Genomic DNA, 21,793 nt, shown 5'->3' with positions numbered 1-21,793 from the left:
TGTTTTCAGCTGCTCCCAATTTCACATGGATCTGAATCGAAGAAACCCTTCAGACAGTGTCAGCGGCACCATCACATTTAAGTCAGGAATGGAATTAGTCTTGGGTGGTAAGTTTCATTTGTGAGCTTTCATGTACAGGCTGAATATTGCACAAGTAACATCTCTTGAATGTTATATATTGTATAGCACAGATTTGCCCTGAATTTAAATTGTACTTTGTGTGCTAATCAGTCTAGAATTTGAGGTTGATTATGTTAAACCAGGAAGTGTTTCTCTACACATTCTTTATTCTGCTTGGAGGAAAGTGATGCAAACTGAAGTCAAGGGATTGGAATACATAACTGTAAACCATGCACACTTTGTGTATTGCTTGTGTCCTTGCTGGCAACTGTTTTCGTCTAATAGAGTGATTGTGCTTTTTTTGTCTTGTGGATGTCTGTGTAATAGAGTGATTGTGCTTTGTTAGTCTTGTACATGTCTTTAAGACAGCCAGCACTGTGGTTACAGGTGTGAAAAATGAACAAGAGGAGCGGAAGAAGAAGAAGAACCACCATCGCAAGACATCTCTACCGACTCAGCTGGAGCTGGGGGCCGAGCCCACCCATACCCGTGCTTCAGGATCCAGACATCGACACACCGACCCAGGTTTGTCGCCGCCAGGACGCATCTTCACGCGAGACTCTGGGATTACAGAGGAAAACATGGAAGCTCCTGATCATCCTCTGCCTCCGCTGCCAAGGAGTAAATCATCTGGTGCTGAAACAGAAATTAAGAAGGCAGGACTGGGGACGGTCAGCCCGCCCAGGCTAGTGACCGTGCCAAGTGTCAGTAGTGCTGGCAATGCCGTCACCAGCACCGACAACAATGGAGTCGCTGGGGACAGCTCCGACTCGGGAACGTCTATGTCTCTAATTTCAAACGGTGAGAATTCTGGGGGCTCAATCCCTCCAGTGGAGGCAAACCCCAGTAACGCGGGGCAGCAGCTGGTGGGGAGTGAGTCCGGAGAGATTGCCGAGTTGCTGCGGCACATGGAGCATGTGGCCACCCCACCCTCCAATGGACAGGTGGAGGATGATGCTTGTCGGGCCAAGTCTCCACACAGCAGAGGCAATAGTGTTCAGCACACTGAGTGTGTTAGTGCCTCTGGTGACCAGGTTGTGACCGGTGGGAAGGAGGGGGCTGTGATGGTGAACGATGAACAAGATGCAGGGACTGAGTCTGGAGATGGTGAGGTGTCAGGAGGTGATACACCAGATCCTCCCAGCCTGCCTCCCAGGACCTACAAAGAACAGCCTGCCCCTCCCCTGCCACCCAGAAATCATCGGCGTGGCAAGGACGCACCTCCTCTCCCACCTCGCAACAACACTGACAAAACTCACAGAAAGCGACCAGTGACAGAGACTACATCACTGCCGGAAAGGTCACACTCACTGGAGCTGCCCCCTCCCCCTCTACCCCCGCGCACATACAGCCCCATCCACATGAGCGGGGGCAGTCACAGTCCGGGGGCGGTTCCAGGGCCACAAGTGATGGATGGGGAGAGGAGTGGGGGCAGCAGTGCTGAAGGCTTCTCATCGTCTGTAAACTGTGTAGACTCTCCCACCACCAGCAGCGAAGATGTGTCAGTGTGGCGACCGCCCTTGGCTGGGCAGCAGCCTCAGTCGCGGCATAGTGTAGCAGAAGTGGAACGGACCAGGGGCAGAGACCCCCTTCTGGCTCACAACCTGGGCTTGACCAATCATGCTAGGGAGCGCAATTCTCTGCCCGTGCTGGTAGACCACTCTCAGAACTTGCACGCTGTTGACACTGGTGGAATCACTCCTCCAGCTCGCCCCCACCCCAAATTGACTCGCGTGGGAGCCGTTGAGCCCCGGCCTGCCCCTCTAGTCTCCAGCGTCAGTGAACAAACTCCGTCCTCTGCACACAACCACACCGATCTGAGGCGACACAAAGGGCGCAGTGTGGATGCTGCGGCTCAACCAGAACCAGGCAGCACGGCTTCCATACCTCCACGTCTACAGCCTCGGGCACGCATGCTGTCGGAGGAGGAGCGTCAGCAGCAATGGCAGCAGATCAACCAGCAGCTCCAGATCTGGACTCGGCGGCAGATCGAGCGATCAGACAGTCCTCGGCAAGACATCCCTCACTCTCACTCCCACGATGGGATGGACGATCGCCGAGTGCCCTGCACGGAGTGTGAAGTACTGGCAGATGTGACAGTCGTCTCTGCTGCCGCATCTCCCAGTGCAGCACAATCACAGTCCCCCATGGCCGCCTCCCCCCACTCACCTCAAACCGCCGTATCTCCGGGGGATGGGATGGATGCGAGGGTAAGAACTGGGGGTACTGGTGGAGGGGGTCACAGTCGAGAGGATACTGCCCCTCCTCCGCCCGTGCCTGCATCATCACGACCTCCACCTGCACCGTCAGGACCCTCGCACAGTCGCTCTTCCAGTAAGTTTCACGTCTTGTACAGTGTCAGCTCATACATATAATGTACATGTATTCACATTGGTCAACTGCTTTAGCAGTGTGTAAAGTTTCTTTACCTTGTTCATAAATAATTTGATTGTACAGGAAAATACAGCCATAAGCTAGGCACTTGATCAGTGTTGTTCCCAGGACTTGGTCTTCTGTCACTTATGCATTATTTTATTTTTTTATCTCGCGCTTCGGTCTGATCCCTGGCTGGTCGACTGTCCGATTGTTTTGACATGTAGGAGGTCTTCTGACCATCAATTTTTCTACCAAACGGACAAAACCAGGAAATTTAGACACATTTTCAATCCAGGTTCAGCTGACCTTTTGTCCTCTGAGGCTAGGAACAACACTGCTTAATTTGCAATGACAAAAAGGTTCTTCCTGGCACAGGAAAAGCTGAAGACTTTTTACTAATGACAAACCAAAATTAATGCGAGTTTATCCAGCTCCTTGAGGTTTCGGGGTGTGTTGTGAAAATGCCCAGTCTTGCCACAAGTAAAACAGGCATCTAATAAAAAGTGCATGTTGAATTTGCTTGATGAATTGATTGACAGCAGTGGAAGTCACTTTTCATCCTTGCATTCCTCTGAATCAGTGAATGTTGTTTGAGACTAACATTGCATGCCTCAGTCAGGTGGATTTGCTGAAAGGTGTACGTTTATACTCTTTACAATTCCCAGTGCAACGAGTAGGCTCTAACAGCTAGCTTTGTTTTTATCATACTATGAATGTGCATTGCAATTTTCAGTTGGTTTCGAAAACATACCTTTGCACAGCTGCAAACAATAACACTTTTCCACATAAGTCACTATAAGGAACAAGACAAATTAACTGTTTTGAACTCTAAAGAACTGTTTTGAAACCCCCCGCGGGTTAGGGGGAAGAATTTACCCGATGCTCCCCAGCATGTCGTAAGAGGCGACTAACGGATTCTGTTTCTCTTTTTACCCTTGTTAGGTGTTTCTTGTATAGAATATAGTCAATGTTTGTAAAGATTTTAGTCAAGCAGTATATGTAAGAAATGTTAAGTCCTTTGTACTGGAAACTTGCATTCTCCCAGTAAGGTCATAGATTGTACTACGTTGCAAGCCCCTGGAGCAATTTTTTGATTAGTGCTTTTGTGAACAAGAAACAATTAACAAGTGGCTCTATCCCTTCTCCCCCCCTTTCCCTGTCGCGATATAACCTTCGTGGTTGAAAACGACGTTAAACACCAAATAAAGAAAGTAAAGAAACTGTTTTGAAAGTGTTCCCTCAGGTGGTAAAGAGATTGTGGGGAACATGTGCACACACACAAACACACATCAGTGAACAGTATTTAGTTTTTACAGAACATTCTGTTATTGAAAGTGAAATTGAAAGTGTCACTGAAGATTTCGAGAAGCTTTTGTTAACACTACTACTACTACTGCATCTTGAACAATTTACGCAACTTGAAAATAAAAACAACAATACACAGACATTGAACTTGAAGCAATAACAGTTTTCTGCCACCTGAAGAGAAACCTTGATCTGAAAAAGCCAAAAGTGCTTTGAAATATCTAGGGATGTTGTTTGGGGTGTTGGCAGTCAGAAAAAATGTTGACACTTCTTTCAAATCTCTGAAAAACTTACCGTCATTTTGGCAGATCTGTCAAACTCTTTATGTTGAGTGAAAGGTGTCGTGAAGGTCTGCCTTAAACTTCTGAAATTGATGAAAGTTTCATGGCCATTTTGCCCGATTTGCTTAAGGAAATCAATTCTATCAACATCCCTGGACATATGATAAGAAAATACTAATGCATGCTCTCTTGAAACTCAGCAGGGGAAGCGCCTTTACCTAAAGTTCCTGCACGACGCCCCAAGTATCACCGTGTGGAAGGATCCGATGACCCTCTCCCCTCAGGTCAGTCCTTAGTCATCACACTCACTGTTCAAACAGATTACAGTCAGTGGTTACCACCACAGATCTGTTGGCAAGCATACACTGTGATACAGTGCCACTTTACATTTAATTCAAGGGAAACCACAACTTGTCTATGGTGAAATCTGGGCTTTTCTCTGAAGTGACACCTACCCTGCTAGATGTTGCTTGTCTAGAAGTGTATGCATGTTTTTGCTGTGTGCCTTTCATGAATGTTGCTAACAACGTGACTGTCATCAAGAACATATACCCAGATGATTACCTGGTCTGTGAAGCAGCGAGACAAAAAGTGTTAGCAAAACTCAGGTAGTCAGGTATGCCCATTCCAAGTGAAAACAAAAACCTCTGTTGAGCAAAGAACCTTATTACTATATTAGTCCAATCCCTTCACAATGTTTTTCAAGATTTTGATATTTGTTTTGAATTTTTCTTTGGCACTTCAGATTTAATAGATCATTGAGTAAAGGCTTAAAATGATATATTGTGTGATTTGTCTCAGTCACTTGATCTTTTAGTATACCATGTAAACTTTGAGATTCAATGACATAACATCAAAATTCCATTTCCTATAAAGCATCCCCCCCCCCCCCTTTTTTTTCCCCAAGAGACCTTTTCAGTCACATGAGAGTTATGTGAACAGGTTGGGAGGCTAGAGTGGATAGCCACGGGCGCATTTTCTACATCGACCATGTAAACCGCACCACTACCTGGCAGAGGCCTCAGGTGGGCACACAGACAGTGCAGCGTAGGCCTACACTCAGCTCTGAACAGAGACAGCAGCTGGATCGCAGGTCAGTGATCATACTCATTGTTTTGTAAACCGCCAATCGGTCAAACCAAGGCATAACACAATTGCACTAGCTTTATTTTGAGTCTTCTTTTCTGGTATTTTGGCATAGAAAATATTGTAAAATTCACTAAAATACTAGAAATTTAGTTTTAAGATGGTGTCTGGAGAAGTTTTCTCCACCTTATGCTGTTGAAGAGGATGGAATTACAGTGATCATGTGAAGGAGCTACTTCAGTGTGCATATAGGGTCTGGCTGCAGGTTTTGAAAGGAACTGCTTCTCTGGTTTGTGCACATTGTTTCATTTGGTATATTTTGTGCCTTTTGTCAGGTATCAGAGCATCAGGCGCACAATCACACAGAGTCGACAGTTGGAGCCAGACCCTGCCTCTGCTGCCCCTGCCAACAGCTACACAGGTAAATACTTAAGCTTTTTGTATTTTTTGTTTGCTGTTAAACTGTGATTTTTTTTTACTGAGACTTATTGGTGTTAATTTGTCGTCATACTATTTGTGAAAGTGATTGAAAAAAGTGACATTGGAATTTTTTGACAAAAAGAGTTTTTAATGCCATGAACTAGAGCAAAGAATGCCGAGTATCGTGCATAAACAGATTCATTCTATTTTTCTCACCTTAGAAATGTCAATCTTCTCCACACACAGGGGCCTGGAACCCCCATTTCTATGAGTTCAACTCATGTACAGGATTTACAGAAATAGTACACGTGGACTTAAAATTGTAACCAAAATAACGTCTTCAGTGTTTGTAATTTCACAAAACCATTTGGTATGTGGAGTTAAAATTCTCAGAATGTATACGTCAGTGAATCATCACCTGCCGGGAGTTTTTAGCACGTCACTCGAATGTGCGTCGTGGTACTCATGTAATCTTTTCCCAAACGCTGTCACAGTTATGTAGCATTAGGTGAGGTGAGATCGTAAGTCTAATCTCAGCACAGAGTAGATACACAAACACAACGCATATTTATATTCAACACCTATTTATGGGTTGAAGAATATGTGAGCATCATGTGTGTGTTGATTTACAGCCTCACCTCAGCAACCCGAGACCCCTGCGAGACAGACCAGTGAGACAGCAGCAGCACCCCCCAGTGACTCCGATCGCTCAGTGTATCGGCTACCTGCTGTTCGCTTCCTGACACGACCCGATTTCTTCCCCATGCTGCAGGGCAACGAGGTCACTTTACATTTTGAGTGATTTGATTTGAAGCTTGTACCCTTGGTTATTGCCTTCAACAAAGGCTGATTCTTTCAGATTGTAGATGGGGTGGACTGCATGTGCATGAATGTGTAACGATGAAGCCAGATCAAACCTGATTTGACTCCTCTTGTCTGTTTTGTCTGGAGTGGTGACACCCCCTCACACTGCCAGGCTAACTGATGTACACTGTGTATAAGTCCTTGACTGGCTTTCTTACATTCAAACTATTAGTATAATTATGTAGGAAACCTCTTGATGTGTAGACATTACATGACAGAATCCTTCCAACAGTTCTCTTACGGGTGATCAGTTTGCTGTGTAAAAACCCTCAGATGAATGCAGACATACTATGTACTTCAAACTTTACATTGGCATTTGAAAAAAAAGACATGGTCCTGCTGCATTTGAAGCTTTTGTTTTGTCAGTTTGTGAGATTTTTCCGCAGGATACTGTGATGTTCAGTTTAGCATTAGTGAAAGGTTTTCGTCTTTATACTTTGTCTGATGTTATCTTTCTTTTATTATATATATATTTGAAGTGTTGAAGCTGATGTATTTGAACAGGAAATAAAATAACAATGTTGTCTGTTGTGTGAAACAGGTGGCCATGGTAGAGTACAACAAAAATGGAACTCTGAAACACATGATCACAAAAATCAGGCGTGATCCTCGTACTTTTGAAAGGTAAATGCATGTTTCTTTCATTTTTGCAGCTAGGCAAATGTCAGGAGATTTAACTCTAGCTAACTTAGGTGCATTATTGTGACTTCATTTTCCATATCAGTGATCGTGCCAGCCATTTTTCAAACCGGCATATCTTTTCAAGTACGAATTCTGGCCAACATAATGAGCAGTCACACTGTCAAATCAACGTAATATAATTTGAATTATACACGTGGAAATCTATCAAAACAAAATATTATTATCAGTCTGTAGGCATGACTGGTCGCTGACTTTGTCCCCAGCATTTTCAGATTTCTCCTAGTAAAATACCAAATCCAAATATTTCCAGTAAACCCTATCTCTTCATATTCAGTTTGCTTTTCTTCTGTGTGTGTCCTTTGTACAACTATTTCTGTTTTCAAAATATTGATGGAAATGAAGAGCATGTGCCTAATTTGTGTAGGTACCAACACAATCGTGACCTGGTTTCCTTTGTCAACTTGTTCACTGACACCCAGATGGAGCTGCCTTCTCGCTGGGAGATGAAGTTCGATAGAGCTGGAAAGGTCAGAGGAGTTTTCTTGTGTAATTTAACTACCTGTTTCTCACTCACTCACTCACTCACTCGTTTTGTCTGTCTCTCAGGTGTGTGTTCATAATGTCTAGATATTCACCTCCAGTTTTAAGATTACCTCTCTTTTATGACCTGGTTTTCTAAGAATTTTAAAGGTCTTAAAAGAAGGGTCTCACTGTAGCCATGTTTGTAAATTGTGCTGTGTAATTGTAGCCATGTTTGTAAATTGTGCTGTGTAATTGCAGCCATGTTTGTAAATTGTGCTGTGTAATTGTAGCCATGTTTGTAAATTGTGCTGTGTAATTGCAGCCATGTTTGTAAATTGTGCTGTGTAATTGTAGCCATGTTTGTAAATTGTGCTGTGTAATTGCAGCCATGTTTGTAAATTGTGCTGTGTAATTGTAGCCATGTTTGTAAATTGTGCTGTGTAATTGTAGCCATGTTTGTAAATTGTGCTGTGTAATTGTAGCCATGTTTGTAAATTGTGCTGTGTAATTGCAGCCAAGTTTGTAAATTGTGCTGTGTAATTGCAGCCATGTTTGTAAATTGTGCTGTGTAATTGCAGCCATGTTTGTAAATTGTGCTGTGTAATTGTAGCCATGTTTGTAAATTGTGCTGTGTAATTGTAGCCATGTTTGTAAATTGTGCTGTGTAATTGTAGCCATGTTTGTAAATTGTGCTGTGTAATTGCAGCCATGTTTGTAAATTGTGCTGTGTAATTGTAGCCATGTTTGTAAATTGTACTGTGTAATTGCAGCCATTCTTCATTGACCACATAATGCGTGCCACAACGTTCATTGACCCACGTCTACCTGTGGAGGTTCCCCTGATCAACCCTGACTTCCTGCAGACACCAGTGGCCAGGGGACCCAACAGAGTAGCCAGAGCTGCTGCTGACCACCCGGTGTCGGACGCTGTGAGTAGTCGATGAAGCCATAGCCATAGCTTCATTGAAAAATCACACTCTTCTAACTTTTCTGAATTGGTGCAGATTTGTATGTAAAGCCGACTGAAATTTGTGTGTCGTTGACAGTAATCAGAAAACAAGAAAAGTTAACATTAACTTAATACATCAACTTCGTGATTTTCGGACAAAAATAATTGATTATTAGATAATGAACAGAAAATGATTTAAGCTTAGCATTGTTTCTTCAGTCTCAGGATAGCGAGAGTCAAAGGAGATAGGCAAGACATTTGCAGCAATGAAAAGTACTTTTGACAAAAATATCAGCTTTTTAAAAACTTGATTTCCCCCAAACTTACTGGACATTTTGAAGAGTATAAGCTTCTATTTGTCCTGCCGCTAGAAATGTTCACCCTGAACTTTCACTTTGCTAGTTTTCATCAGGGTTTTTGCTGTTCTCGGATGAGTGATCTTTTTTCCATTCTGTGATGAACTTGCATATTGTGATGCACCTGCCATTCTGTGCAATCGGAATTTGACCCTTAGCGTAATGTTTTGCAGCCTGTACCTCCGCCACGACAACCTGTGGAAAATCATGGTGCCATCCCGACAGGTTAGTTTTTTTCTCTGTGCTTTTGTCAATAGCTGTCATCAAACATGACACTGTCAGCAAAACAGTAGACATCTCCAATTAGGATCCTTCCACTCACTCTGTGTGCTAATCTAAACGGCTCTCTTTAAAATTGCGTGTTCAGAGTATTGATGAATCAAGTGAAATCACATCAACACAAGTAAGTAAACCTGAGTACATGATCTACATAAGAAGAGTTTTATTTTGGAACTGAGAATATGAAGCTTGATGGTTCAGCACACTAGTAGAAGTGTAAACTTTCTTGTTCAATTCTTCCAGCTTACAATGAAAAGGTGGTGCTGTTCTTGCGACAACCCAACGTGGATGAGCAACTGAAGGAGAAGGCTCCACAGTACTCCATCAACTCTGCGCTGAGGGAAAAGGTGCACAAGATCATCTCCCATGGTACTCAGGTTTTGGATCGCCTTTCCAACGACATTGATCTCATTCTGCTCCTCAGGTCAGTTCTCACTTCATGATTCTTTCTGGAAAAAAAAAAATTCATGTCCAAATTAATTTTCACTATGCGTTCAAGTGTGCTTGCTTGTGTTTGTGTGTGTGTGCGTGCGTGTGTTTGTAATATCACTAAAGATTAGATGCGCTGTGTGAGTCTGAGCATGTGTCTGTGTGCAACATTGTATGCCTTGTGTGTGAGTCAGTAAGGTGTTATGTATATGTGTGTTTGTCTTGTGTGTTTCTGTCAAGTGATTGGGATTTATGTGCACTTGCAGCCAATTTGAAAATGAGATCATGTCGTACGTACCTACGGGATCGTCCAATGTGCCACGACCACCAACTATCACTCAGGAACTCATCAGCCAAGAATCTCCACAAGGATCGCCAGGTAATAGATGACACCATGCTCTCTTTCTCTGCCTAACAGGCAAATACCTTATGAGTACACCCCAAAATCTCAACAAAAAGAAGTTAGAGAATGAGAATAAAGAACTCTCAATTGTTATCTGCTCAGTTGCATTGTCAAGGTGTACACAGACTTCTAAAAAGTTCATGTGTGATATTGCCACGATTTCTCTGACATTGCCTGTAAAATTCACAAATTGTACAATTGGACATGAATGCATTTCCCAAAATGAGAGCCTTTCTGTGTGGAGAGCCCTGTGAAGAGTCTGTTTTGTTGTACTACTTTTCCACCCCCTTTTTTCTGGGGTACGGGTGGAGATGGGGGGAGGGGGGTTATAAATCAGACATTGGTGTGAATAGCCAATGAGAAAAAAGAACACATTGTTATAAACAAAATATTGAAAATAAGCGCCCTGATATTGCAAGATCTCAGAAACAAAGGGACATTAGCGCTCTAAATGCATACAACATGTGCAACAAGAGAAAGTGAGACTTATGCGAAACCAATCTTCTGCCACCGGAGAAAAAAACAAGCATTAAAATGAACAAGCGACTCAGCGAACAGGAGTGACTTTCTGGAGATGAAAAAATAGTCTTTTTTTTTTTAGCATGTTCTGCCTATGGCCTCTTTTCATTGGAAGCATCAGCCTTAGCAAAGTGACTTACAACTCTCAGTCCTCTAACCACTTTGTGTTTGTGTTGTATCTGCAGCAGCAGTGCAGCGAGGTCCAGTGCGTGTGCCAGCACCATATAAAAGAGACTTCCAAGCCAAACTCAGGAATTTCTACAGGAAACTGGAGTCCAAGGGATACGGTCAGGGGCCTGGCAAGTTAAGGTAAGCACAGGCTTCATAACTCCCCTGGGATCCATGATTTGCCGAGGAAAGCAATATAGTGCCAACCAAATGGTGACTTAAAAGCAGATTGTACTTCTGTGACATCACATGCTTTATTTCGCTGCATGGATATTTTCTTCTTCTTTTTACATTAAGTCAAGTTTTGACTAAGTGTTTTAACATAGACGGGGAATCGAGACTAGGGTCGTGGTGTATGTGTATCTGTGTGTGTGTGTGTATGTGTTGAGCGATTCAGAGAAAACTACTGGACCGATCTTCATGAAACTTTACATAAGAATTCCTGGGTATGATATTCCCAGACTTTTTTGTTCTTTTTTTCGATGACAGCACTGTAACCTCATTTTTCGATGAAATCCATTGAAATTTTGGTCAAGGAATCTTTGACTCAGTCCGCACTTTGGTATTGCATTTCAGCTCAGAAGCTTAAACATTAATTATTTAGTTTGCTAATTGAAGTTTTCATTAAAAATGAATCCCGCAGTGGGGCACTGCGGTTATGAAATTAAAGGCCCCTCCTGTTTTTGGAACCGCAGGAGCTTTCTAGTTTGCTGTTAGGTAGATTTTTGGTTCCTCTTTCCTGTCATGCTCTCTTTTTCTTCATGAATTCTTTTCTTTTTTCTGCCTTCTTGCTCATTCACCTGTATTTTTTCCAAAAATCTCTTCTCTTGCCGCTTGTCTCGCGATTCATGTATAGTTTAATCTGTTAGTGTTCTGATGTAAGTCCAGCAGTAGATAGGTTAAGCCTATTTTAACATACTGGAAACTGGTAATCTTCCAGTAGGTATTAATTTAGTTTTACTAAAGCCTGCTGGGACACAAGTAATGGGTTAGTGCATTTGTAAACAGGAATCGCTTGACAAGTGGCCCCCTTCATCCCCCCCTTCCTCGTCCTGATATGGCTCTGCGTAGTCGGCTGGACGTTAAGCAACAAATAAACAAACAAACAAACAAATTAAAAACGAATGTTCACCTATCGATTCTAACATGATTGCATTGTATGTCTCATGTTCTCCTGAATTCAAAAATATATAGGTATGTTATTTTTACTTTAAAAACGTTCCCAGAATTACAGTAAATAGGTTAAGCATATACTAAGTTTGCATGCTTCACGGAGACGAGTGTGACCCGTCTCGGTCTTCAGGTATGGTTAGCCGAGACTATCTGAATGAAGTGGCGATGACTATCTTTCGGTGTTCATCTTAAAGTTTGATACCTACAGATTGACTAAATCATGTTTTTATATCGATTCACGCAACTTGTTTTTATAATGCTTAGTTAGGGGTAAATCCAGGTATTGTTTTATGTTCTAAAACAGACTGTAGAGAATCACTTTCAATGTTTTATCCCACTTTGGACTTCTTGGTATGATGTTGGTTGTTGAGTGCAGTTTTGTGTTGCACATTTGACTGTTTTTTGACTCGCCTGAGTATTAGAATTCATGTGTCCAGTTGTATGGCCGGCCGGACAAAAAACTTAACGTTGAGGTTAGGCCTAAAAAAAAATAGGTGTGGTTACGGTAACCCGACCTACCCTATTTTTAGGGGCCGACCCTATAACTTTTTATTACATTTGTCAAAACAACACACAAAAAACCAGGAACACGAGTGCAGAAAACGCAATGTAAGCGAAAGCGCCCGAGTCGCACACTTATTTCCCTGTCAAGTAGGTTTAATTTGTACACATTAGAAAAAAAAGTTAAAAAAAAAAAAGTGATTGCCTACCTTCCTACCCTATTTTTTTGGGCTATGTTACCGTAACCACACCTATTATTTTTTTTGGCCTTATCTTGGAAGTTTTTTAAGCTAGACCTCTGAAACTTTGCACACTCTTAGAGTTTGATGATCTCACGAAGTGACCCCAATTTGGTTGACCCTCTTCAAATTTGGGGGTCACAGCGGTAGTGGAATCCTCTTTTTAAGACCTACAAAACCCCCTAATGGACATGACGAAGGAGAGTTGTATAAAGCATTTGCTTTTCTTGTGTTTTTTTGTCAAGATCGGCAATCTGTAAGATGAATTCTTATTAGATTAGCACATTCTCTAAGATAATGCTTCGTTATGTTGTCATGGTTTCATACATTCTCTGTGCGTATTTCTGATGACACATGCTGTTTGACAGACTGACAGTGCGAAGGGACCACGTGCTGGAAGATGCCTTTAACAAGATCATGTCCACGCCCAAGAAGGAACTGCAGAAGAACAAGCTTTACATCACTTTTGCGGGGGAAGAAGGGTCAGTATTTGTGTGTTTTTCTGGTTTGAATTTATTTCTACTTCTGGTTAGTAACCAGGTATTTGATGTCTGTTTGTTTGGTTGTTTTTTTGATTGATAAAATGATCAGAATAGCAATTGGATGTTAAGTGGATACAGAATCGGCTAACAGTTTAGTTGCTTGGGGCGCTGTACCAAACAAACTATTTGCCTTCTTTCATGTCTGTACTAACTTTGAAAACGTAAGGTCATTCTAGCAGAAGCAATTAGGGATAAAGGAACTGGCATACCCTTTACCCCAGCAACAAGCTTCATGCTGCAACCTTTGTCTATTTGGTACAAAAACAGCAGATCATGCACAAAGACATTTATAGCTTTATTAAAGTTCCTTCATTGTTCAATCACTTCCCTGACAAAATACCAGGCATGCAAATCAATATCTGAAAAGTTTCTTGAATGACCTTAATATCATACTTGATGCTAACGTTGTTTCCCAGGCTGGACTATGGTGGTCCGTCCAGGGAGTTTTTCTTCTTGCTGTCCCGTGAGCTGTTCAACCCGTACTACGGACTGTTCGAGTACTCCGCCAACGACAGCTACACCGTGCAGATCAGCCCACTCTCTGCTTTCGTGGAAAATGCACACGAGTGGTGAGTTGACCCAGCAAAATCACTAAATCAAATCAGGTTTACCTTAGAGCGAGTATCAGTGTGTTTTCACATTGATGAGTAATAAACAGAGTGTTGAAAAAGTTTGGACAAGGGCTGTGTGGCCATTGTTTTCTTAGTAAGCATCAGAGGATCTGGGAGCATTATGACAATAAAAAATTATTTTAAAAGAATAGAGGTTTAACGAGATACATCTTTTCCTACTTCCTGTCCTTACATCAAATGCCAAAATCAAATGACATCGGTAAATTACCAACAATTCCAACAAACAAAGAAAAAGCAATGGGCAAGCTAACAAAACTTGCATGATGTTCATAAGAATAACATGTGAAAATACAGTAATATAATAACAACCGTTATGAAGTGGCGGACAGTAACGCTCACGATGATAGCAATGTTAATGCCGAGGACAATAAGCAAGAAAGAGTGAGAGGATATTTTGTTGCTACATGAATTACTGGTGAGTGTGCGACACTGATACTGTATAACTGCAGCCTTGGAATTACAAATTTTTTGTGTGATTTCAGGTTTCGTTTCTCTGGTCGAGTCCTTGGCCTGGCTCTTGTTCACCAGTACCTGTTGGATGCATTCTTCACCCGCCCTTTCTACAAAGCTCTGCTTAGAGTGTAAGGGACAATATCCCTTTTGTGTGTTAAGTTGCAGCTCTGTAGCCATAGCGTACCAAACAGCTCCTCTCCTCTGTTGCTTTGTGCATACCAACTTTTGTGTCTTTGTGCTGGGTTTTCATGTAACTTTGTTGTGGGATTTTATTTCTCAGTGTTTATCCATGTAGTCGAATACTATTTTGAGAACTTTCTGGGTTTGGGGCACGTCTTGCTATCAGATTAATGTTGATGTTGGTAAGCATGTATTCCTCTGTGAAGTTGTATTTAAATGTTATTACATTGAAGACGAAATCATGGGTGGGATTTTTTTCATGTTATATGGATTACCATGTGACTTCATTTAGTTTTTGCTTTGTTAAAGTTTTGTTTGTTTGTTAAATGTCATCCGGATCTGATGCGTATTTTCTGATTTCAGTATTAGAGCATGTGAAATTGGAGGAAGGTTAAGATTCAGCTATACATAAGTTTAAAAGGCATTTTAATTATTTTGTAAAACATGACTGTGTGTAAGCAGGCACCTGTCGCTGGATGATGTTGAAACCATCGACACAGGATTCCACCAGAGTCTGATGTGGATAAAAGAGAACGACATATCAGAGGTGGAACTCGATCTCACCTTTTCAGTCAGCGAAGAAGTGTTTGGACAGGTAAGGATGCACAAACTCATACACGTGTAAGGCAGACGCAATAGCTTAGTGGATAAGAAGTCGGCCTCCTATGTGGAAGGTTGAGTGCATGAATCTCCTAGGTCATCTTATGTGCAGACCTGCTAGTGCCTTATCTTTGTGTGTACACGAAAACACCCAAGTATGCATGGAAAAGATTATGTAGTCCATGTTCGAGTTCGGTGGGTTATAGATACATGAAAATACCTAGCATGCATCCCTCGAACAACAGAGGAATGGAAGGGGGAAAACGGTCATGCACATATAAAATCATGAGCCTACGTGGGAGTTTCAGCCCATGAACAACACAATGCACATACCACACACGCTTGTCTATAGCAGGGATGAAAGTTCCCACCCAGAAATCTTTACTTCAGATTTTGATTTAGTTCCTGGATAAGTTTCCGGATTTTGAATAAAAAGTCAGATGGTAACTTTTAGATTCTTGGATGTGATAGCTCAAAATTGTGTCAAAAATCACTCAAATGCTCTAACTTTCTGGGAATTTTACCCCCTAGACTCCAACATGCCGAGACTTGGTGGCTGCCATTTTTTCTCCTGATTTTCCATTTTCTCAACTTTCATCCTTGCAATCACCAGAACACAGCGTCACACAAGAACCTGTATGCCAGTAAGCAACTCTTATGAAACTTGCTCCATTGGTGTGTTTTAGGTGACAGAGAGGGAACTGAAACCCAACGGAAAGAATATTGCAGTGACAGAACGCAACAAGAAAGAATACCTGGATCGTATGGTCAAGTGGAGACTGGAGAGGGGCGTCACAGAGCAAACTGACAGTCTCATCAAAGGATTCCATGAGGTCAGTCAATCTTGCACTCATTTGCCTGCAATGGTGCGCTTTCCTTGTTGTATTGGTACCAGGGAACCCCCTTTTTAGACCCTTGTTTTCCACATGTTCTGTGAATAACGTGTACATTTTGCTCCTTGTTAAGAGTTCCTCCTTTTTCAGACCTGATTTCTTAGATTTGTATACATCTTAGAAAAAGGGGGATTCCACTTTACCACTGTTCTGGTTGCCCTGACTGTATCGTTTTCCGTTAGATAGTTATTGCTTCTGTGATGTAACAAAGCCTTTTTGTATTACTTATTGTTTGCCTTTCATTTTATTTATTCCCCACCATTTTGAAAGAAACTTGTTTTTATTGTTTCCCACAAGTACACAAAACATGCCCTTATCAAATAGATAAGCAGCAACTTATGTGTGAAAATGAATTACAAGTGAATGTGTCACATGAGAAGGCTTCGGGATTACCTCCCTTCACCTGCTTACTTGGTAACTTGGTTTTCGTGCAGTAGCAACACTTACCTTGTTTAAAATTTACCACTTAGCTCCTAAATAAGTGAGAAAGAACAGTATGTTTAAGAGGCTTCCCTCTAGTATTTTTAGTTTATTTAAGTTGTAACTCTTACTTCCTAAATAAGCGAGAAAGAACTGCATGCTAAGGGGTGTGTGTGTGTTACTTTGTTCAGGTGCTGGACAGCCGGCTAGTGTCAATTTTTGATGCACGGGAGCTGGAGCTGGTGTTAGCCGGCACGGTGGAGATCGATATAGCCGACTGGAGGTCCAACACTGACTACAGATCAGGTCAGCTTCCTCCCACTGTGAAATCTCTCAAATCAGACACATTGCGTGCATGCGTGTGTGTTTTTGTGTGAGGAGGAGAGAGAGACAACCCCCCGCGGGTTAGGGGGAAGAATTTACCCGATGCTCCCCAGCATGTCGTAAGAGGCGACTAACGGATTCTGTTTCTCCTTTTACCCTTGTTAAGTGTTTCTTGTATAGAATATAGTCAATGTTTGTAAAGATTTTAGTCAAGCAGTATGTAAGAAATGTTAAGTCCTTTGTACTGGAAACTTGCATTCTCCCAGTAAGGTCATATATTGTACTACGTTGCAAGCCCCTGGAGCAAATTTTTGATTAGTGCTTTTGTGAACAAGAAACAATTGACAAGTGGCTCTATCCCCTCTCCCCCCTTTCCCCGTCGCGATATAACCTTCGTGGTTGAAAACGACGTTAAACACCAAATAAATAAAGAAAGAAAGAAAGAGAGAGAGACAGAGACTGTGTTTCTGTGTGTGTGTGTGTGTGTGCGTGTGTGTAAAACTGTGTCCAGTCCTGTTTGTGACTGTGTGTGTATACCTCCACAAATATGATCTTTGATATGTATGGGTTTAGCTCCATATCAGTACTGTCTAGTAGGAAGAAATGCCAGCTGAACCCTTGTAAGAAAATGAGCACTGAAAGAGGGAAAGATACATCTTATCTTTGTGAACTCTTCAAGACACTGAGTCAACATTGATATTTTCTGATATTTTTTCCCCATAAGTTGTTCTCTCTCAATTTGCCTGTGATCATGTTTAGTATTTTAATTAACTTATTTTGTCATTTGTACTTTCAGGTTATCATGACCAACATCAAGTGATCCAGTGGTTCTGGGAGGCGATTGAAAAGTTTGACAATGAGCGACAACTCCGACTACTACAGGTATTGCAGAAGCAAAATATTTCCCACATTTCTGTGATTTTCCTTGTCAGGAGCACACTGTTGTCAACGGTTGCAGACATTTAGGTGTTACATTTTTGTGGTCTTTCTTTGGTAATTTTAAATAAATATCCAGATGAAACTGATCTTTCTCTCTGCTGCATAGAAGAAAAGGGTTACTCTTACATTATAAAAGCAGCATTGAGTATAAAGATCTCTCTCCTCGTCGTTAAACATGCATCATATGGGCCTTGGGTGAAGTAGAGGAGAGACCTGAATAAGTGTAGGAGTTGTGTTAGAATGATGAACTTGATCAATGTTATTCAGTGAAAGTGTTTATCTCCCATTGTGCACTCCATTTCCAGATTTGATGATCTGTTGTTTCAGTTTGTGACCGGCACATCCAGTATACCGTACGAAGGCTTTTCTTCTCTGCGAGGGAGCAATGGACCACGCAAATTCTGCATCGAAAAATGGGGCAAGACTACCAGTTTACCCAGGTCAGTGGATTTGTTGTTGTTTTTGTATGGCGCTTTGTTTTAAAAAGTATTCTGAGGTGCTTAGAACTATGGTAGATTTTCAGCATATAAATGCCCTTTGAGATGCAAGAATAAGCTTATCACAAAACAAAATGTAATTCCCAAATGCCTTCTCCTCCTTCACCCCCACAGCACGCTCAAGACATTATCAATCACCTCCACAGCATGCTCAAGACATTATCAATCACCTCCACAGCACGCTCAAGACATTATCAATCACCTCCACAGCACGCTCAAGACATTATCAATCACCTCCACAGCACGCTCAAGACAATATCAATCACCTCCACAGCACGCTCAAGACATTATCCTTCACCTCCACAGCACGCTCAAGACATTATCAATCACCTCCACAGCACGCTCAAGACATTATCAATCACCTCCACAGCACGCTCAAGACATTATCCTTCACCTCCACAGCACGCTCAAGACATTATCCTTCACCTCCACAGCACGCTCAAGACATTATCAATCACCTCCACAGCACGCTCAAGACATTATCAATCACCTCCACAGCACGCTCAAGACATTATCAATCACCTCCACAGCACGCTCAAGACATTATCAATCACCTCCACAGCACGCTCAAGACATTATCAATCACCTCCACAGCACGCTCAAAACATTATCAATCACCTCCACAGCACGCTCAAGACATTATCAATCACCTCCACAGCACGCTCAAGACATTATCAATCACTAACAAAACATCCATTCATTGTTGCCTTAAAGCACAAATCGGCTCAGACAAACATAACATTTAAAACATGCACAGAGGAATTGATGAGCAGTCGCCTTATGTGTGGCTGCTGACTATTAAAAAGCAACAACTTAATCATGTATGATGATTACAGAGAAAAAGTTATGAGTTTATGGGTATTTTCAGGCTGAAATTTCTATTGAAATGACTCTCCAAGTTGATTGTGTGTGTACACCATTTGCAGAGCCCACACCTGTTTCAACCGACTGGACCTCCCTCCCTACACGTCATCGGACATGTTGTCTGAGAAGCTGACCATGGCAGTGGAGGAGACCTCAACCTTCGGCATAGAGTGATTCCTGCACGCCCATACCATCACTCATCTTTAACAACCAGTCATTTCACATCCACCGTCATGCTGTGCTGCCTTGTTCTGGCATCTCTTGTCCTCATTACCGCTACCCGTGGCAAACCATTGGGTAGTGTGGATCGGGTATGCCTCCAGTGGTAGCATAGAAGGAATCATTCCCATTATCATCAATACAGGAAAGAGGTTGTGTGACAGTAACATACATCTTGCATTGCCTCTGTATTGGACACATGAGCTGTAAATCATAATATGTTCAACATAGTGTGTTCAACTGAGCAGCCACAAATATTATTCAGTTGAACACACTATGTTCTTCATAACCTGATCGAACAAAGCAACGTTTTGTGCCCTGATCTAGAACGCATGATCTATGAAGCATATTTGTGGCTGCTCAGTACAATACAGTGTGTTCTGTAACATGATGTAAGAATTGCTTTTGGTGGCTGCAGTACAGAACAGACCATGCTGTATGAGAATTGTTTTTGTGCGCTGTTTGAATCTTCAGTGTTTGACTCATTGCCAGCATGAAGGGGACATCAGCAACCTGTTCACCATAACAAGGGATTGCTCATCAGTGACATCGTCATCATCCTTACATTTCTACCATCAAGAAGGACATGCCCCTCTTATAATTACGGGCATCCGCCAGGGAGATATGGAATGCATCACCAGTTGTATCATCAATGCATCACCAGTAGTATCATAGCCACAGTTGTCGGTGCATCACTGCTTTGGTTGAACACTTCATCTTGCAAGCTATTGTGTGATATGCACATCCAAAAGAGTGCAGAGTTTTGAAAGCGAAGCCCACTACCTTGTGCCTGTGTTGGACTTTGCTGTCTGTTTTACTTCCCATCGTGTATTTCTCCTGCACGATTAGAAAGTAGGTTTTAAGATAACAGTGAACGTTGATGCAAGGTTGACAAGACAGATAGTAATCCACGAATTTCATCGAGTTATTTTAAGATAATAAAGAAAGAAGAATGACGTGAAATATCAAGCCGTATTGCTGCAATATTTGTGGTTTACTCTCCTAGCATATTGATGGTTGTTGTTGTTGTTGTTTAATCTATTCTGGATGTCATTAAATGTAATAAGTCACTCAATACATTTTGGGTTGAAGTTCTTCATGTTGTGAAAACTGAAGAGCAGAAAAGGTTACAGAGAATTAAAAACACTTTTTGCACAAGGAAATTTCAGCTGCACTAACCCGCAATTTTTCAGTTGCAGCTGCTTTATTTGTGCATGAATCAATGGTTGCTATTTTGACTTTGAGTCTGTGAATCTTTATTGTTTGAGAAGTCCACAAGTGTTCTGTCCTTTTTCTCCTAAAGTCTTGTTAGGGGATGGCGGTGTCTTACAAACAGTTTTAATCTACATCTGTTTTTATGTATTTATCTCATTGTTCCAAATGAACTTTGTTTGTTTCTTATCAAGAGATTGAATGAAAAAATTTTTCTCACAAAATCAAAATGAATGGAAACATTTTTCTCTCAAAATAGGATACTGAAAAATGAATTTTTTTTTCTTGTTGTTAATGTTATGTTTTGTGTCTGTGCTGTTTGAAATGAAGGCAACGGAAATGGAACATTTTCTACCATGTTACCTTCATTATAACTCCAGAATATTCTGCGAAAGGACATTGCCACGTGCAGTTATAACTTGTGACAATTTTTGTAATGCATTGAATTGTAGTTGTGATGTGCGTGTGTGCTGATGGTTATTTACGACAGTGTAAGTGAAGAAAAGTGGTGACAGTGTTCTTGGTTTGCCTTACACATGCATTCTACTTTGCAGTGAGTATTTCTAAAAGTGATGAGTGTTGTTGCAGCGGGCATGATGTTGTTGTCACTAAAACATTTTTCCATTTTTCCGCATAGGGGCAAGTTGTCATTTGTTGGTTGAGAAACATTTGCAGTGGCACAGTTACTCTTTGTTTTGTCATCTTTTTAACCCTGTGAACGTGAAGAAAAATGGTAGTCCAGAAATGCTGCACAGTCTTTTTTCCCTTATTTTGTTCCCCTTTTAACTTCTCATGCATCTTCCTTGATTCTGTGTCTGGTGTTTGTGTACATTTTTGCTGTATCTGTGATAAGTTCAAGAACAAAATAGAAGATGTCTCTTTGGGTTTATTTGGATGCCAAGGTTTGTTCTTTGAGATGTTCTGAATATTTCCTGTGGTAACTCCCACAGCAACATGTACCTCAGTCAGTTGTGTCTGCATGGGTATGGACAACTAGTATTGGCTTGCTTTTCTTTGCTTGTCACCACTTCTTACATGCAATTCAATGGGTAAGGGATAAAAATTGAGGTGGGGGGGGGGGGGGTGCGTGTTTGGATGGGTGGGTGGGTAAGTTAGGGTGGGGGGGAGGGGGGGTGGTTGAGCAAAGTTAATGTCATGATTTACAATGATAGCAGTTACAAATCCAGCTTTATCCAGTATTCCACTACCAAAGGAGATTTATTGAGAGCTTTATAAAATATTTCTTAGTGCCAGTGTCTGCCCATGTTGTATTATTTTGGATGATTGTGAAGCTGGATGCAGTCTATCGTTCTAGATAGCTGTCACTTTATGACCATTTTGAAAAACACTGCATATCAGTGTAGCCTAGTGATAATTAGGATTGAG

General features: G+C 41.7%; 1 protein-coding gene across 3 annotated transcripts in view; it reads left to right on the top strand.

Moving 5' to 3' along the window:
- Positions 1-21,477, top strand: part of LOC138981689 (E3 ubiquitin-protein ligase HECW2-like) — a 41,757-nt gene extending 20,280 nt beyond the window's left edge. Inside the window, exons 7-28 of one of the 3 annotated variants that reach the window (XM_070354708.1) lie at positions 10-107; positions 508-2,454; positions 4,286-4,366; positions 5,025-5,175; positions 5,504-5,589; positions 6,221-6,369; positions 6,994-7,076; positions 7,519-7,621; positions 8,387-8,545; positions 9,095-9,146; positions 9,444-9,624; positions 9,896-10,008; positions 10,737-10,860; positions 13,001-13,114; positions 13,591-13,743; positions 14,289-14,387; positions 14,902-15,034; positions 15,726-15,872; positions 16,544-16,658; positions 17,473-17,558; positions 17,943-18,055; positions 19,039-21,477. In XM_070354708.1, coding sequence (XP_070210809.1) covers positions 10-107; positions 508-2,454; positions 4,286-4,366; positions 5,025-5,175; positions 5,504-5,589; positions 6,221-6,369; positions 6,994-7,076; positions 7,519-7,621; positions 8,387-8,545; positions 9,095-9,146; positions 9,444-9,624; positions 9,896-10,008; positions 10,737-10,860; positions 13,001-13,114; positions 13,591-13,743; positions 14,289-14,387; positions 14,902-15,034; positions 15,726-15,872; positions 16,544-16,658; positions 17,473-17,558; positions 17,943-18,055; positions 19,039-19,150 — 4,399 coding nt within the window. In that variant the 3' untranslated portion in view covers positions 19,151-21,477. Of the gene's footprint in view, positions 1-9; positions 108-507; positions 2,455-4,282; positions 4,367-5,024; positions 5,176-5,503; positions 5,590-6,220; positions 6,370-6,993; positions 7,077-7,518; positions 7,622-8,386; positions 8,546-9,094; positions 9,147-9,443; positions 9,625-9,895; positions 10,009-10,736; positions 10,861-13,000; positions 13,115-13,590; positions 13,744-14,288; positions 14,388-14,901; positions 15,035-15,725; positions 15,873-16,543; positions 16,659-17,472; positions 17,559-17,942; positions 18,056-19,038 lie in introns of all 3 variants that reach the window. The other 2 variants (XM_070354707.1, XM_070354706.1) reach the window with 2 other exon arrangements.
- Positions 21,478-21,793: the final 316 nt, after the last annotated feature.

This window comes from Littorina saxatilis, linkage group LG12 (genome assembly GCF_037325665.1).
Source record: "Littorina saxatilis isolate snail1 linkage group LG12, US_GU_Lsax_2.0, whole genome shotgun sequence".
Taxonomy (NCBI): domain Eukaryota; kingdom Metazoa; phylum Mollusca; class Gastropoda; order Littorinimorpha; family Littorinidae; genus Littorina; species Littorina saxatilis.
This window is presented reverse-complemented; position numbering and strand designations above follow the sequence as displayed.